Source organism: Scyliorhinus canicula, chromosome 7 (assembly GCF_902713615.1).
Source record: "Scyliorhinus canicula chromosome 7, sScyCan1.1, whole genome shotgun sequence".
In the NCBI taxonomy this organism is placed as follows: domain Eukaryota; kingdom Metazoa; phylum Chordata; class Chondrichthyes; order Carcharhiniformes; family Scyliorhinidae; genus Scyliorhinus; species Scyliorhinus canicula.
Window position 1 is genome coordinate 62,409,214 of NC_052152.1, and position 15,549 is coordinate 62,424,762.

Consider the following 15,549-nt stretch of genomic DNA (forward strand, 5'->3'; position numbering starts at 1 on the left):
TTTTTTTTTTCCCAATTTAAGGGGCAATTTACCTACCCTGCACATCTTTTGTTTTGGGGGGGGGGGGGGGTGGGTTGAGACCCACGCAGACACGAGGAGAATATGCAAACTCCACACGGATAGTGATCGGGGCCGGGATTGAACCCGAGTTCCTCAGCGCCGTGAGGCAACAATGCTAACCACTGCGCCACCAGTGATATAGTTCGAAGTCAAGACGGTGGTGGTTTGGAAGAGAATTTGCTGGTGGTGATGTTCCCATGTGCCTGCTACACTTGTACTTTTAGGTACTACAGGTCACGGTTTGGAAGGCGCTGTTGAAGGAGCCTTGGTGAATTTCTGTGGTGCATCTTACAGATGGTACACATTGCTGCTTGTGTATTGGTGCTGGAGGGAGTGAATGTTTAAGTTGGTGGATGGGGTGCTGATCAAGTGGCCTGCTTTGTCCCGGGTGCTGTTGAGCTTCTTGAGCATTGTTGTTGGAGCTGCACTCATCCAGAAAAGTATGGAGAGTACTCCATCACACTCCTGACTTGTGCCTTGAGGATGGTCCGGCACTGCTTTGTGGAGTCAGGAGGTGAGTTACTCACTCAGAATTCCCAACCTCTGACCTGCTCTTGTCGCCACAGTATTTATATTGGTTGGTCATGTTCAGTTTCTCGTAAATTGTAACCTCCGGTAATGTCAGTAGTGAGGATTCTGACGTGCTATTGAACGTCAGATTCTTTCATGTTGGAGATGGGAATTACCTGGCACTTGTGTGGCACAAATGTCATTTCTCAGCCCAAACGTCCACTATTGCAGAAAGCACGGGGGATTTTACATGGTTTCCAACCCCTCAGTACACTATGGCAGGAGAACCATACTTAGTGGCTTTCCCCCAGTAACACTCCTGTCCCTAACTTCAGTGTGTGCCTCAGCACAAAGTCCTGGAGGAGCAGAAAGTTTGGGGCAGACCAAAGAGCGTCTTTCACAGAATTGACGGTTCTCTGGTACCGATAAACTAATGTTTATCCCGGTGTGCTTTCCTGGGGAGCCCGGCTTGTAGGGCAGAGTCCTCCGTTCCGGAGCTGGATGGGGGGTGAACCTGGGAGATCTAATTGACGGACATGCCGCCCGTTCTTTCTCCGGCTCCCGGGACACCTTTAGCAGCAGGACCACAGCCAATTACTGAATGAGTTTCTGGCAGTTTTCCCCTCACAAGCCGGACCAGGCGGAAGGGTAAGTGGAGGTGGAGACCTTCCCTTTGTGTAGTTTCGGGAGAGGCTGTGTCCCCCGCCCCCGCGCTCACTGGAATCTTGAGAGCGCGGAACGGTCGGCGGCTCCCGGGCGATGCTGGGACCGGAATTGCGGCGGACTGGGGCCTAGGAAACCCGGGAGCAACGGCGGCAGCGGATTGGAGTCAGAGTCCCAGCGGAGGCCGGTGAGGAGGTTCGGGGTATCGAAGGACGGAGGGATAATTGAGGGGAAGGGGCGGTGTTTGCAGGGCTGAGAGCGGGCTGGATGGAAGGAGAGGGAATTGCGGAGAGGGGCCGTTTGGGGGTTGAGAGGAGCTGGGGAAGAGGCAGGAATTACAGGTCGCTGCAGAGAGTTTGGAGAACAACATAACCAGAAAATTGAAAAAACTAATCCTGCGGATTTGGATAAGTGGGCGCCCATGTGGGTGTAACGTTGGACTGGAACTCAAGAGCACACTGGCTTTTAATCTGCCACTCGGATGTTTTTATCTGGTGGCAAAGTTTTAAAGCATGTCAAGCGTCCGTTCAATCCATTGAGTGAATTGTTCCTGCAAATTGAATGCTGCCACAACGCAGCTTTTGGTGCAGCGCTTGAAAGGAACAGCAATAACCGACCAGCATTCACTGCTCCTCCAATACATTGGAGAGAGATGCAATAATGGTTCAGTGGACACAGATCTTTCTGGTCTCCGGATCGCCCCCTGGAAAGTCCCAATGCACTGACTCTGTGGGAATTGCCCAGGAAGTTTGAACTTCTGATTCCCGAGTCCCAGAGATCCTCCGAGAAAGTATCTCAACTCTGAGTTAGAGTCAGAAACTTCAGATTTCAGCCTTACTTAGCTGAATAGTTAACACACGAATTATTCAACAGGGTAAGAAGATAACAGATCTCTCTGCTCCATCCCAACTCACCACCCTGCCCAGTTTTCCTTGCCTCACCCATCCTACCCCATTACTGACTTACATCACCCATACTAACACTGAAAAGCTGTTTAAGTGTCCCAAAGCCTTTTAGTGTGTTAATGAATATGGCAACTTGTGCAGTAAAAAGGTTGGTTTGCCATCTGCGCTGATTCCATTTGTTGATGTCGCCAAGGTTTTCTGCACTGACTGAATTATGCAAAACCCTCCATTATAAGATTGGCCTGAAAAAATATAAAATAACGAGGAGCATAGATAAGGTAGATAGTTGACATCTTTTCCCAAAGGTAGAGGAGTCTCAAACTAGAGGGCACATGTTTAAGGTGAGAGGGGAGAGATACAAAAGAGACCAGAGAGGAAATAATTTCACACAGAGGGTGGCGAGCATCTGGAACGAGCTGCCAGAGGAGCGAGAAGTCTGGGTGCGAGAAAGTCTAGCTTATTTGGACAATCCACTACAATCGATCCATTTTAATGGAACCAACCATCTTCTGACATCCTGTTTTCAGGATGACGTTTTTGCAGAACCAGGCCCAGACTTGCTTCGACTATCTGCTCAGTGTATTCGAGTTTGGCTGTCCAAATTTCTATCAGGCCTGCCTGTGGGCTGACTGTGGCTTAGTTTAAAATGTCCAATTGTGTATCAGACCTAAAATTCAGGCCATTGGCTATTTTACCACAGATGTCAGAACTGTACTAAGCCAGGAATTTAAGTCTAAATTCAAGAAATCATCAGAAGAATCACTTTGCACGAGTACAAAAATTAACTCATTATGGTTGTGGAACTAGAAGCCGAATCACCGTTGAAATTGGCTAAACAGTGGGAGCAGCAAGGGGATGTTCTGGCCCATGCACGCCAGTTAAAAATGTTTAACCTAAAGACTTGAAAGGAGAGAAGCAGCCACAAAGCTGAAGAAGAACAGCACCAATGCAACAAGCCACAGTGGCAGCACAAGTAAGAAAGAGCTTGTACTTACTATAGTGCCTTTTACAATGTCAGGGTATCCCATAGGACATCACAAATATAAATTAATTTCAAAACATAGTTACAGTAAGGAACGTAGGGAAGCACAGCAGCCAGTTTGTGTACAGCACAGTCCTACAAACAGTAATATCAAATGACAGGATAGTCTGCTTCAGTGCTGTTGGTTAAGGGATTGATTTTGACTAGGATATCAGGAGAGCTATCTTGATCTTTCTGGAATAGTGCCCTATGGTGTTTTACTATACCACTTGAAGGGAAAATGGAGCCTTGGTTTAATGTCTCATTTGATAAAAAGCCCCTCCACAGTGCAGCACTCTCAGTATTACACCAAAGTGTCAGTTCAGCTTCTGTGCTCAAGTTTCTGGAGTGGCTGTTGAATTCTTCACTTTCAAATTTGGGCGTGAGCAACTGAGCTAAGGTCAAGAAAAAATTCACAGCACAAGCGTCTGAAGAAACCGTTAAACATAAATGAAGATTAGATTATTAAGACGTATGGATGAGAAACAGTACTAACGTATCTTCAATTCAGCTATTAATTCTTTACAAAACAACCTCACATTTATTACAAATGTGAAAGAAGAGAATGACATTGTTGGTGTCTTAAGGGCTTTTGAATTGTCACCAAATTGTTATTAATGGGGGAGGACAAATATAGTAAAATTCTTGTTAGTTTTTATGACATAAAAGTACAGTGTACAATTGTCATTGCCTTTGAATGGAACAGATGTAGGCATATAAATTCATAATGTTATGATAAACTCAAAACAACAGTAACCGAATTGGTAATGAAAATGAACAATGCATTTAAACTGTGTATAAAGAGAGAAATTGTAAAGACTTGTGAGGAAACGTGTGAGTCAAAGTTAATAGATAATTTCCTGGAAGTAGGTCCAGCGTTTTACAGATATGTTTTTTTCATTGACACCAGGATTAAAGTCATAATGTCAAACAAGCTGATCATTTTGTGGCATGAGAAGGCTTGAGAACAGATGGGCTACAGAGCCTTCAAGACAATCAATTAGGCAAAGGGTTTGCTGCAGCACTGGGAATCAAGAGCCTAATTCATTGGATACACCTCCAGGGGTGACTTGGGAAATTAACATTCAATTTGTAGCAAAGTAGGACACACAATAAATATTTATCTAGGATGGACTTAAGGCATATTTGGGGAGATGCGGTATCTTTGCAAGACCTGGACATGCTGAAAATTGCAAGAGACAAGCTTCAAAAAGACATCTAAAATTCTCTCACAATTAACAGTCTGCATCTGGCTTGTTCTCACTTTGGTCTCACTTTGGGATACTTCATTTGATTTGATTTATTGTCACATGTACCAAGGTACAGTTAAAAGTATTGTTCTGCAGAGAGTCCAGACAGATCGTTCCATACATGAAAAAACATAGGACATACATAAATACACAATGTAAATACATAGACACTGGCAGCTGGTGAGGCATACGGAGTGTAGTACTACTCAGTAAAGAAGAGATCAATTCAGTCCATTAGAGGGTCATTCAGGAGTAACAGTGGGGAAGAAGCTGTTTTTGAATCTGTTAGTGCATGTTCTCAGACTTTTGTATCTCCTGCCGATGGAAGAGGTTGGAAGAGAGAATAACACTGGTGGGAGGGGTCTTTGAATATGCTTCCCGCTTTCCCAAGGCAGCAGAAGGTGTAGACAGAGTCAATGGATGGGAGGCAGTTTTGCGTGATGGACTGGGCTGTGTAGTGTCTCATGATCCATTTTGAAAAAGTGAACATTATCGTCGGTGTGTCGGATACACCACAAATAGTGCTGAGGAATCATTTGAATCTTGATGTGGAAATAGATTATGCAAGGTAAAGCGAGAACAACAAAGATCGTTGGATAGGGGCCTAGAGATGAAGGCCCAGTGGTGGACCCTAACGGCTGTGTGCCAGAGTAAAGGCTGCCATAACCCATCCTGGACAGCAGTAAAGCTAGAGGAGAAATTCTTTATAAAACTCTTTCACTAACTTTTCACTTATCAGACTGTAAGGAACATATTTGAAGAGTAACCCCTTGTGAACTGATCAGTGAGTGTATTTTAGTGTTTACTTATTTCTAGCTGTGTATTGCCACTTTTGTGTGATATCTTGGAACTATATATATTAGTTTTCATTTGAATGTAACATAATGCTATTTTTAATACTTTTGAGTAGACAGGAGAATGGTGGGCATATCGCACCATTTCCACTACAACATTCAATGGCTTGCTTTTCTTTTGTGCCTTTAATGTGGAAATATGCCTGAAGACATTTCACTGTGATAGTACAAAAATAATTTGTTGAGCCAAAGGTGGGAAATATTAGCATGGGTAATCAAAGGTTTGGTCAAAGAGGAGAGTTTTAAAAGCGGCCTTAAAGGAACAAAATGACCTGGAGAAGCAGAGGGTTTTGTGGAGGAAATGCAGAACGTGGAGCCTTGGCAACAAAGTTATAACTGGCAATGGTGGCGGGAAGGGCAGGGGACAATATACTAGATTGGAGGAAGAGATTTAAACATGGAAGATTAGAATTTAAATGGCGGCACTGGGGGACATGAATCCATTGTAGGATTGAGTTCATGGGTAAATTTGATTTAGTGTGAGTTTAGGATGCGGCAGCAGAACTTTGAAGGAGTTGCTGTATTGAAATAAGCCATTTTGGGACACAGGCAGTTTTTTGGTTAATGTGCCAGGCTGGCCTATGAGGAAACGGCAAGAAATCCAAAGTTTATTTTAGCTAGCAAACAAATTGTGACAATGTTCATTGCGAGTTGATGGTTAAAAGATGGATACCAAGGTGAAAGGTGGGGTTGGCCATTGTTGCTGAATGGTTTTGGAAAAATGGTTTAAAAGAGATGCACTTGGGACAATGAAATAAGCAATGTTTTCATTGTTTAAACTTACCGAGATGTTGTTCATATCATTGTCTTTTTGGGCAGCACGGTAGCATTGTGGTTAGCACAATTGCTTCACAGCTCCAGGGTCCCAGGTTCGATTTCCGGCTTGGGTCACTGTCTGTGCTGGAGTCTGCACGTTCTCCCCTTGTGTGCGTGGGTTTCCTCCAGGTGCTCCGGTTTCCTCCCACAGTCCAAAGATGTGCAGGTAGGTGGATTGCCATGATAAATTGCCCTTTAGTGACCAAAATTGTCCTTAGTGTTGGGTGGGGTTACAGGGATGGGGTGGAGGTATGGGTTGTGTAGGGTCTCTTTCGAAGGGCTGGTGCAGTCTCGATGGGCCAAATGACCTCCTACTGCACTGTAAATTCTATGAATTAATCAGAATTTTTTGAGTGATGGAGACTGCTTGTGTAATGAGCAAAGATTTATTTTCAAAACTTAATTTTCCTATAATGGTGTTTTCTTCATCTGCCCTCGAGGTAGGGAAATTAAAGTTGTTGCCTTTATGTGTACTGCATATAAATAAAGCTGTACATGAAGGGTGATGTAGTTTACATAAATAACATCCTGCATATAGCTCGAAACATTGAAAGGAAAAACAAAGTTACTTCAATTAAAGTTAAAAGGTCATGCTTTCTCTTGCTTTGATATCTTCAGACAAATAAAAATGCACATTCACAGTTTGCAGTTTTTTTAATGTGACTCTACAACATGAATTATGCTCTGTGATCCTATTATTGGCTTCTTTGCATCAGTTTTCTCAGCCTTTTTCATTGTTGGTCCAAGGGTGAAGAGGAACAGGACAGGCAGTATTTATGAGCATTAACTTGAAACATTAACTCAGCTCCTGACCTCATTACAGCCTTGGTTCAAAAATGGACAAAAGAGCTGAATGCCAGAGGTGAGAGTGACTGCCCTTGACATCAAGGCAACATATGACCGAGTATAGCATCAAGGAGCCCTAGCTAAACTGGAGTCAATGGGAATCAGGGGGGAACTCTCCGCTGGTTGGAGTCATACCTGGCACAAAGGAAAATGATTGTGATCTCACCTCTAAGACATCACTGCAGGAGTTCCTCAGGGTAGTGTCCTAGGCCCAACCATCTTCAGATGCTTCATCAATGATCTCCCTTCCATTATAAGGTCAGATGTGGAGACGATGTTCAGCACCATTCGCGACTCCGCAGATAATGAAGCAGTCCATATCCAAATTCAGCAAGACCTGGACAATATCCAGGCTTGGGCTGATAAGTGGCAATTTACATTTGTGCCATACAAGTGCCAAGCAATGACCATCTCCTACGAGAGGATTGAACCATCACCCCTTTACATTCAATGGCATTACCATCACTGAATCCCCCACAATCAACATCCTGGAGGGGTTACCATTGATCGGAATTTGAATTGGACAAGGCATATTAATACTGTGGCTACCAGGGCAGGTCAAATGCTAGGAATCCTGTAGCGATTAATTCACCTCCTAACCCTCCAAAGCCTGTCCACCATCTACAAGGCACAAGTCAGGAGTGCAATGGAATACTCTCCACTTGCCTGGATGAGTGCAGCTCCGACAACACTCAAGAAGCTTGACACCATCCAGGACAAAGCAGTTCATTTGATTGCTCTTCCTTCCACTAATATTCACCACCGACGATCAGTGGCAGCTGTGTGAACCATCTACTAAATGCACTGTAGTAACTTGCCAAGGTTCCTTAGACAGCACCTTCCAAACCCACGACCACTACCATTTAGGAGGACAAGAGCAGCAGATACCTGGGAACCCCACCACTTGGAGGTTCCTCCAACTCACCACCCTGACTTGGAAATATTTTGCCATTCCTTCACTATCGCTGGGGCAAAATCCTGGAACTCCCTCCCCAACAGTACAGTGTGTGTACCTACACCTCCAGCACTGCAGCGGTTCAAGAAGGCAACTCACCACCACCTTCCGAAGGGCAACTAGGGATGGGCAATAAATGCTGGCCTAACCAGCAACGCCTACATTCAGTAAATGAATTTTACAAAAGTCCTATGAAACGCCAGTCAGCCCCTTATTTCGATGGCTCCAGAATGTAGTGGTAATCATTGAAAGCAGAGGCCAGATTTACAAAATATACAAGGAGTTGTCATGCAGAATGTTTACAAAGAGTGACACCAGCGTATTCTGGAAGTTGTAGTTAGTTGTTTGATTGAGCCTCTATTTCGCTGATTGTGTCGAACAACGAATAACGTTGTGTTGTATGATGTAACTTTATATTTCAGCTATCATTAATTTATGGACTTCATAGCTATTTCAGAATGTTTATAGAAATGCCCCTTGGGACATCACGCACCTACGGTATCCAGTTGTCAATGAATAGATCTCTGAGCAATAACCAGCTGAATATAAAAAAGATTTCTGTAATACAAATGTGTTTATTATCTTTAATCTGAAGGATTCATGTGACCAACGATATAATAATCAATAACACTATTACTACATATACACTATTTCGGAGCTAATTTCTAGAATTAACGAAATATTTTCTCTTAGGTGACATTTGACCGCTATGACAACACACAGTTTTAAAAACAGCAAACAGGAATTTAACTTTGGACCATGGAAGCTAACTGCCAACAAAAGCCATATTATGAAATCAAAGGACATTGAAAAGTATGAAATTAGTTTCTTTGCTTTTTAAACTGAATTTATTTGCTGTCTCATAATATCACAATGTGCAAAAATAGAAATATTAAATTGCTGATCCCAGATAATTAAAAAAATTATCAAAATTAAACAATGTCATGTGAGACTACCTTTAAGAAATGGGTGTTTAAGAAATTGACCTTTAAGAAGTGGGTGTTTATCAGTGATGTCAGAGTGTGGGTGGTGGAGCTGGGCTGTCTGTCAGTTTTTTACTTTCGTTTTAGGCTGTTTGCTGCAGGGTGTGTTTTAGTTCCGTTTTCAGTGTTGGAGCTGAAGCCAGACAAAGCAGGTGTATTGTTGATCTCTCTGCCATGAAAAGACTATCTCTTGATCATTTGGTGAATTCGGAATTATAAATGTTTTCAGTACTGAATGTAAACCTGATGTGCTTCTGTTAAAAGGTGTTTCTTTTGTCTTCTGGATGTTGTTTGGGAAGTTATTAAGGATTACTTAGTGTTGTATTCTTTGGGGGTTGTATTTTAATTGATGGTTGCTAAGATGTTCACTGTATGTTTTAAAAAGGTTAACTTGAGTTCATAGAATAAACATTGTTTTGCTTTAAAAAAATACATTTCCATTTCTGCTGTACCACACCTGTAGAGTGGGCCGTGTGCTCCCCATACCACAATCTATTAAAAGTTGTGGGTCTGATGAACTCCATGATACACTTTGGGGTTCTCTAAACCCTGGCCCGTAACAACAATAATTTAAAATCGTGGTGCCTTATCATCTATAATACTTAAGACATCTTTAAGCTTGTCTGAAACACTGGATAAAATGGTCCTGGTCTTCTGTTGCCTTAATATTGTTGATGATTCTTCAATCTGCTAATATCTGAATTTAAGTTCAAGGAGACTGGAATTTTTCAACTCCTATATGTTAATTTTTCTCTTGGATGCTTTTATTTCCTGATGAACAAAGCTAGAAATTGAAGTTGACTTGCCGTTAGCGTGGATCAAAATTGCCTAAACTTGATATAAACTGCTCTCAATTTAAGGCGGCACGATGGTTAGCATTGCCGCCTCATGGCGCTGAGGACCCGGGTTCCATCCCAGCCCCGGGTCACTGCCCGTGTGGAGTTTTCACATTCTCCCCATGTCTGCGCGGATCTCACCCCCACAACCCAAAGATGTGCAGGGTAGGTGGATTGCCATGCTAAATTGCCCGTTAATTGGAAAACAATAATTGGGTATTCTAAATTTTAAAAAATAATAAACTACCCTCAATTTCTTAATGGAATAATAAGATTTGGAATGCAACGTGAAAAAATATTTTCCTAGACGTGCAGCCGTCACTTTTGATTAATTTAGTAGATCTTATTCTCAGGAAATGTAATTCATGTTGCCACAAATTCTATTGGAACCAGACTTTTTTTAGTTTACACTTGAATGTAAAACTAGACCTTCCAGCTGATTGGTAAGGTTGTTGCTGATTGTTCAGCATAGGTTGAAATACTTTAATGGAGGCAGTCTTTTCTAATGATTTCAACTTTTCTCTGACTGATTAACCATTCAGGTTAGCTGAGGAAATGAAGATGCATTCCCTACCAGAGATGTTGTTTGGTGATAATGTCTTAAAGGTGCAACATGCTGGAGGATTTGGAATTTCATTTAATGCTACCGATGCCTTAAGGACAGTGGATAATGGGCATGGTACAGTGAAAGTGGCATGTGCAGAGGCATGGCAGGAGAGCAGGTGAGGTAAAATACCTAAAGTTAGTAGGTGATACCTAATGTTCCCATAGGTTGCTGCTAATTTGATTGTTTAGATCTTGGCTTAAACCTAACTGGGCTTTGCCTTCCAGTTACTGTTTTTCACAGGCATTCAAATTAATTTTCAGATAATGCATTAAGTACTATTATTATATTTGATTTTCTCTTTTTTAATTGAATAATTTCCTAGTTAAATTGCATCATGGTCTTTATGACTACCTGCTGGGATTGTCCGAATTATGGGGTGAGTTTTGCCTGATTGCAGAGTGCCTGAGAGAGCAAGTTCTGCATAATATAATACATTTCAAATGAGTTATTTATTTAAATCTTAGGGCTGATTCTGAACACTCAAAAGAAGTTGTTAAACCCTATGATTGGACGTTTACTACAGACTATAAAGGAACGCTACTTGGTGACGAGTTAAAGTTAAAGGTAATTTGTGAAGGCACTGATAATCAATTCGATTGTTCTAAAATTCTTAATGTTTAAGACAGCTTTGATACAGGTGGTTGTATGCAATGGTTGCAAACTTACTCAGTGATGTGAATCATCAAAATGTTATCCAATTTAGGGTCAGCATGATGGCGCAGTGGTTAGCACTGCTGTCTTACAGCGCCAAATCCCATGCTCGATCCCGGGTCTGGGTCACTGTCCGTGTGGAGTTTGCACATTCTCCCCATGATTGCGTGTGTTTCGCCCTTACAACCCAAAAGATGTGCAGGGTAGGTGGATTGGCCACATTAAATTGCTTCTTAATTTGAAAAAATGAATTGGGTGCTCTAAATTTATAAACAAAATGTTATCCAATTTATGGACTCATTGCCTCCTTACCATTAACATTCTAATGTGATACAAGGGTAATCATAGCCATTTAATAACAACTTTGTTCCTTATACAATATTATAGTCATTCCTTAGCTGGCTGAATGATATATATTCATCTCTTTTTTGTAGGTTACTCCCACAACCGAACGTATAGATTTGGAGAAATTGAAAACGAGAGAACAGATCATGTACTTTGAAGAAGTTTTATTGTTTGAAGATGAACTTCATGATCATGGTGTTTCCATGCTCAGTGTAAAAGTGGTAAGATAGATTATCTAGCAGTTCTCATACAAAAGTTGTTAATAACACCATCTGAAAATAGAAGGTATACAATGGGCTCCCCAGGGGTCAGTACTAGGATCATTGCTTTTCTTGAACTGTATTAATGACCAGGACTTGGGTGTCCAGCGCATAATTTCAAAATTTGCAGATGACACAAAAATTGGAGCATTGCGAACTGTGAGGAAGATAGTGATAGATTTCAAGCGGCCATAGACTGGGTGGTGGAATGGTGAACATCTGGCAGATTAAATTTAATGTAGAGAATGAAGAAGTGATACGAATGAAGAAGTGAGGCAAGGGTATCTGAGTGGAGGAACATAGGAGTGTACGTCCACTAATTGTTGAGGTTGGAACAGCAGGTTGAGAAAGTGTTTAATAAGATATATGATATGCTGGGACTTAGAAATAATGGCTTAGAGTAAAGAGGTTATGGTGAACATTTATAAAAAGCTGGTCTGTCCTCAACTGAAGTATTGTGTCCAATTCTAGGTATCACAAGTTAGGAAGGATGTGATGGTATTGGAAAAAGAATTATGAGAATGGTCCCCGGGGATGAGGAACTTCTGTTATGTGAAGAGATTAGTGACGCTGGGGCTCTTCTCCTTAGAGATGAGATTTGATAGAGGTGCTCTAATCATTAGGGGGTCTGGGCAGAAAAAATAGGAATAAACTGTTCCATTGGTGGAAGGGGCAGGAACAGAAGACACCAATTTGAGGTGAATGGCAAAAGAACCAAAGGCAACAGGATGGAAAACATTTTCACAGTAGTTAGGTTGGAAAGGCTGGCCTTGTTTCCACTGGAGTTTAGAAGAGTGAGGGGTGACTTGATAAAAAATATTTAATATCCTGAATGGTATTGACAAGATAGTAGTGGAAATGATGTTCCCTCTTATAGGTGAGTCCAGAACTAGGGGTCACCGTTATAGGATACAGATGAGGAGATTTTTTTTCTCTGAGGGTTGTGCAACTTTGGAACTCTGCCTCAGAAGATAGTAGAAGTGGGATCACTAAATATTTGTAAAGTCGAGATTCTTGTTGGGCAAGGGAATTGAAGGTTATCGGGGGTACATGAGCATGTGGAGCTCAACACAAACAAATCTTATTGATTGGAGGAGCAGGCTCGAGGGGCAAAATGACCTATTTCTGCTTGTATTTTGTATGTTCTTAGTTAGGATCTGAAATACACTGCCTGAGAGTGATGGAGCAGATTCGATCATGACTTTCAAAAGTGAATTGAATAATTATCTGAAGAGAAAAAAACTGTAGGGTTTACAGAAAAAGACAGGGAAGTGGGACTAGTTGAATTGCTCTTGCAGAGAGCCATCTGTGCTGCATTATCCTGTGATTTTATGAATGGTTGCCTATTTTACAATCGTTGTGGCTGATTTTTGCCCCCAATTTCCTACTCCAAACGCATAATGAAAAAGTACTAAAATCATTGTTTTGTCAAGTTCTTGTGCAGGAGCAAATTATATTGCATCAGGCCAATGGAGTAAATCATGCGGTGCAGGTATTAATTTAATTTTCCTTCACCCACACCCTTTTTTTTTATTCCAGTGGTGTATTACTCACTCTGCTGATGTTTTGGTTCTTGTTGCAATGGCCAAGTGTCTGCTTGTAAAATGTGAAACCAGTCAATAAGTGTAGGCAGATTATTTGACATTACATTTAGGAAAATGAACTCAATCCTGTCTACCTATGTGAAGTTTCCAAGGTATATTATCAGGGTTCACTGGGATATTAATCATGATTCAGAGTGGAAGTTTTTACTAGTATGTTTTCCCTTTCCCCAAGGCTAATTCTAGTGCCGCCACGATTAGAACATAAGAACATAAGAACTAGGAGCAGGAGTAGGCCATCTGGCCCCTCGAGCCTGCTCCGCCATTCAATGAGATCATAGCTGATCTTTTGTGGACTCAGCTCCACTTTCCGGCCCGAACACCATAACCCTTAATCCCTTTATTCTTCAAAAAACTATCTATCTTTACCTTAAAAACATGTAATGAAGGAGCCTCAACTGCTTCACTGGGCAAGGAATTCCATAGATTCACAACCCTTTGGGTGAAGAAGTTCCTCCTAAACTCAGTTCTAAATCTACTTCCCCTTATTTTGAGGCTATGCCCCCTAGTTCTGCTGTCACCCGCCAGTGGAAACAACCTGCCCGCATCTATCCTATCTATTCCCTTCATAATTTTAAATGTTTCTATAAGATCCCCCCTCATCCTTCTAAATTCCAACGAGTACAGTCCCAGTCTACTCAACCTCTCCTCATAATCCAACCCCTTCAGCTCTGGGATTAACCTAGTGAATCTCCTCTGCACACCCTCCAGCGCCAGTACGTCCTTTCTCAAGTAAGGAGACCAAAACTGAACACAATACTCCAGGTGTGGCCTCACTAACACCTTATACAATTGCAACATAACCTCCCTAGTCTTAAACTCCATCCCTCTAGCAATGAAGGACAAAATTCCATTTGCCTTCTTAATCACCTGTTGCACTTGTAAACCAACCTTCTGTGACTCATGCACTAGCACACCCAAGTCTCTCTGAACAGCGGCATGCTTTAATATTTTATCGTTTAAATAATAATCCCGTTTGCTGTTATTCCTACCAAAATGGATAACCTCACATTTGTCAACATTGTATTCCATCTGCCAGACCCGAGACCATTCACTTAACCTATCCAAATCCCTCTGCAGACTTCCAGTATCCTCTGCACTTTTCGCTTTACCACTCATCTTAGTGTCATCTGCAAACTTGGACACATTGCCCTTGGTCCCCAACTCCAAATCATCAATGTAAATTGTGAACAATTGTGGGCCCAACACGGATCCCTGAGGGACACCACTAGCTACTGATTGCCAACCAGAGAAATACCCATTTATCCCAACTCTTTGCTTTCTATTAATTAACCAATCCTCTATCCATGCTACTACTTTACCCTTAATGCCATGCATCTTTATCTTATGCAGCAACCTTTTGTGTGGCACCTTGTCAAAGGCTTTCTGGAAATCCAGATATACCACATCCATCGGCTCCCCGTTATCTACTGCACTGGTAATGTCCTCAAAAAATTCCACTAAATTAGTTAGGCACGACCTGCCTTTTACGAACCCATGCTGCGTCTGCCCAATGGGACAATTTCTATCCAGATGCCTCGCAATTTCTTCCTTGATGATAGATTCCAGCATCTTCCCTATTACCGAAGTTAAACTCACTGGCCTATAATTTCCTGCTTTCTGCCTACCTCCTTTTTTAAACAGTGGCGTCACGTTTGCTAATTTCCAATCCACCGGGACCACCCCAGAGTCTAGTGAATTTCGGTAAATTATCACTAGTGCATCTGCAATTTCCCTAGCCATCTCTTTTAGCACTCTGGGATGCATTCCATCAGGGCCAGGAGACTTGTCTACCTTTAGCCCCATTAGCTTGCCCATCACTCCCTCCTTAGTGATAACAATCGTCTCAAGGTCCTCACCTGTCATAGCCTCATTTCTATCAGTCACTGGCATGTTATTTGTGTCTTCCACTGTGAAGACCGACCCAAAAAACCTGTTCAGTTCCTCAGCCATTTCCTCATTTCCCATTATTAAAACTCCCTTCTCATCCTCTAAAGGACCAATATTTACCTTAGCCACTCTTTTTTGTCTTATATATTTGTAAAAACTTTTACTGTCTGTTTTATATTCTGAGCAAGTTTACTCTCATACTCTATCTTACTCTTCTTTATAGCTTTTTTAGTAGCTTTCTGTTGCCCCCTAAAGATTTCCCAGTCCTCTAATCTCCCAGCAATCTTTGCCACTTTATATGCTTTTTCCTTCAATTTGATACTCTCCCTTATTTCCTTAGATATCCACGGTCGATTTTCCCTCTTTCTTCCGTCCTTCCTTTTTGTTGGTATAAACCTTTGCTGAGCACTGTGAAAAATCGCTTGGAAGGTTCTCCACTGTTCCTCAACTGTTCCACCATAAAGTCTTAGCTCCCAGTCTACCTTAGCTAGTTCTT

At 41.9% G+C, this 15,549-nt stretch overlaps 1 protein-coding gene across 3 annotated transcripts in view; it reads left to right on the top strand.

Moving 5' to 3' along the window:
- Positions 1-1,022: 1,022 nt before the first annotated feature.
- The window catches only part of tiprl (TIP41, TOR signaling pathway regulator-like (S. cerevisiae)), a 31,085-nt gene continuing 16,558 nt past the window's right edge, over positions 1,023-15,549 (top strand). The window contains exons 1-5 of one of the 3 annotated variants that reach the window (XM_038802163.1): positions 1,023-1,218; positions 8,574-8,693; positions 10,242-10,421; positions 10,771-10,870; positions 11,392-11,523. In XM_038802163.1, coding sequence (XP_038658091.1) covers positions 8,590-8,693; positions 10,242-10,421; positions 10,771-10,870; positions 11,392-11,523 — 516 coding nt within the window. In that variant the 5' untranslated portion in view covers positions 1,023-1,218; positions 8,574-8,589. The other 2 variants (XM_038802161.1, XM_038802164.1) reach the window with 2 other exon arrangements.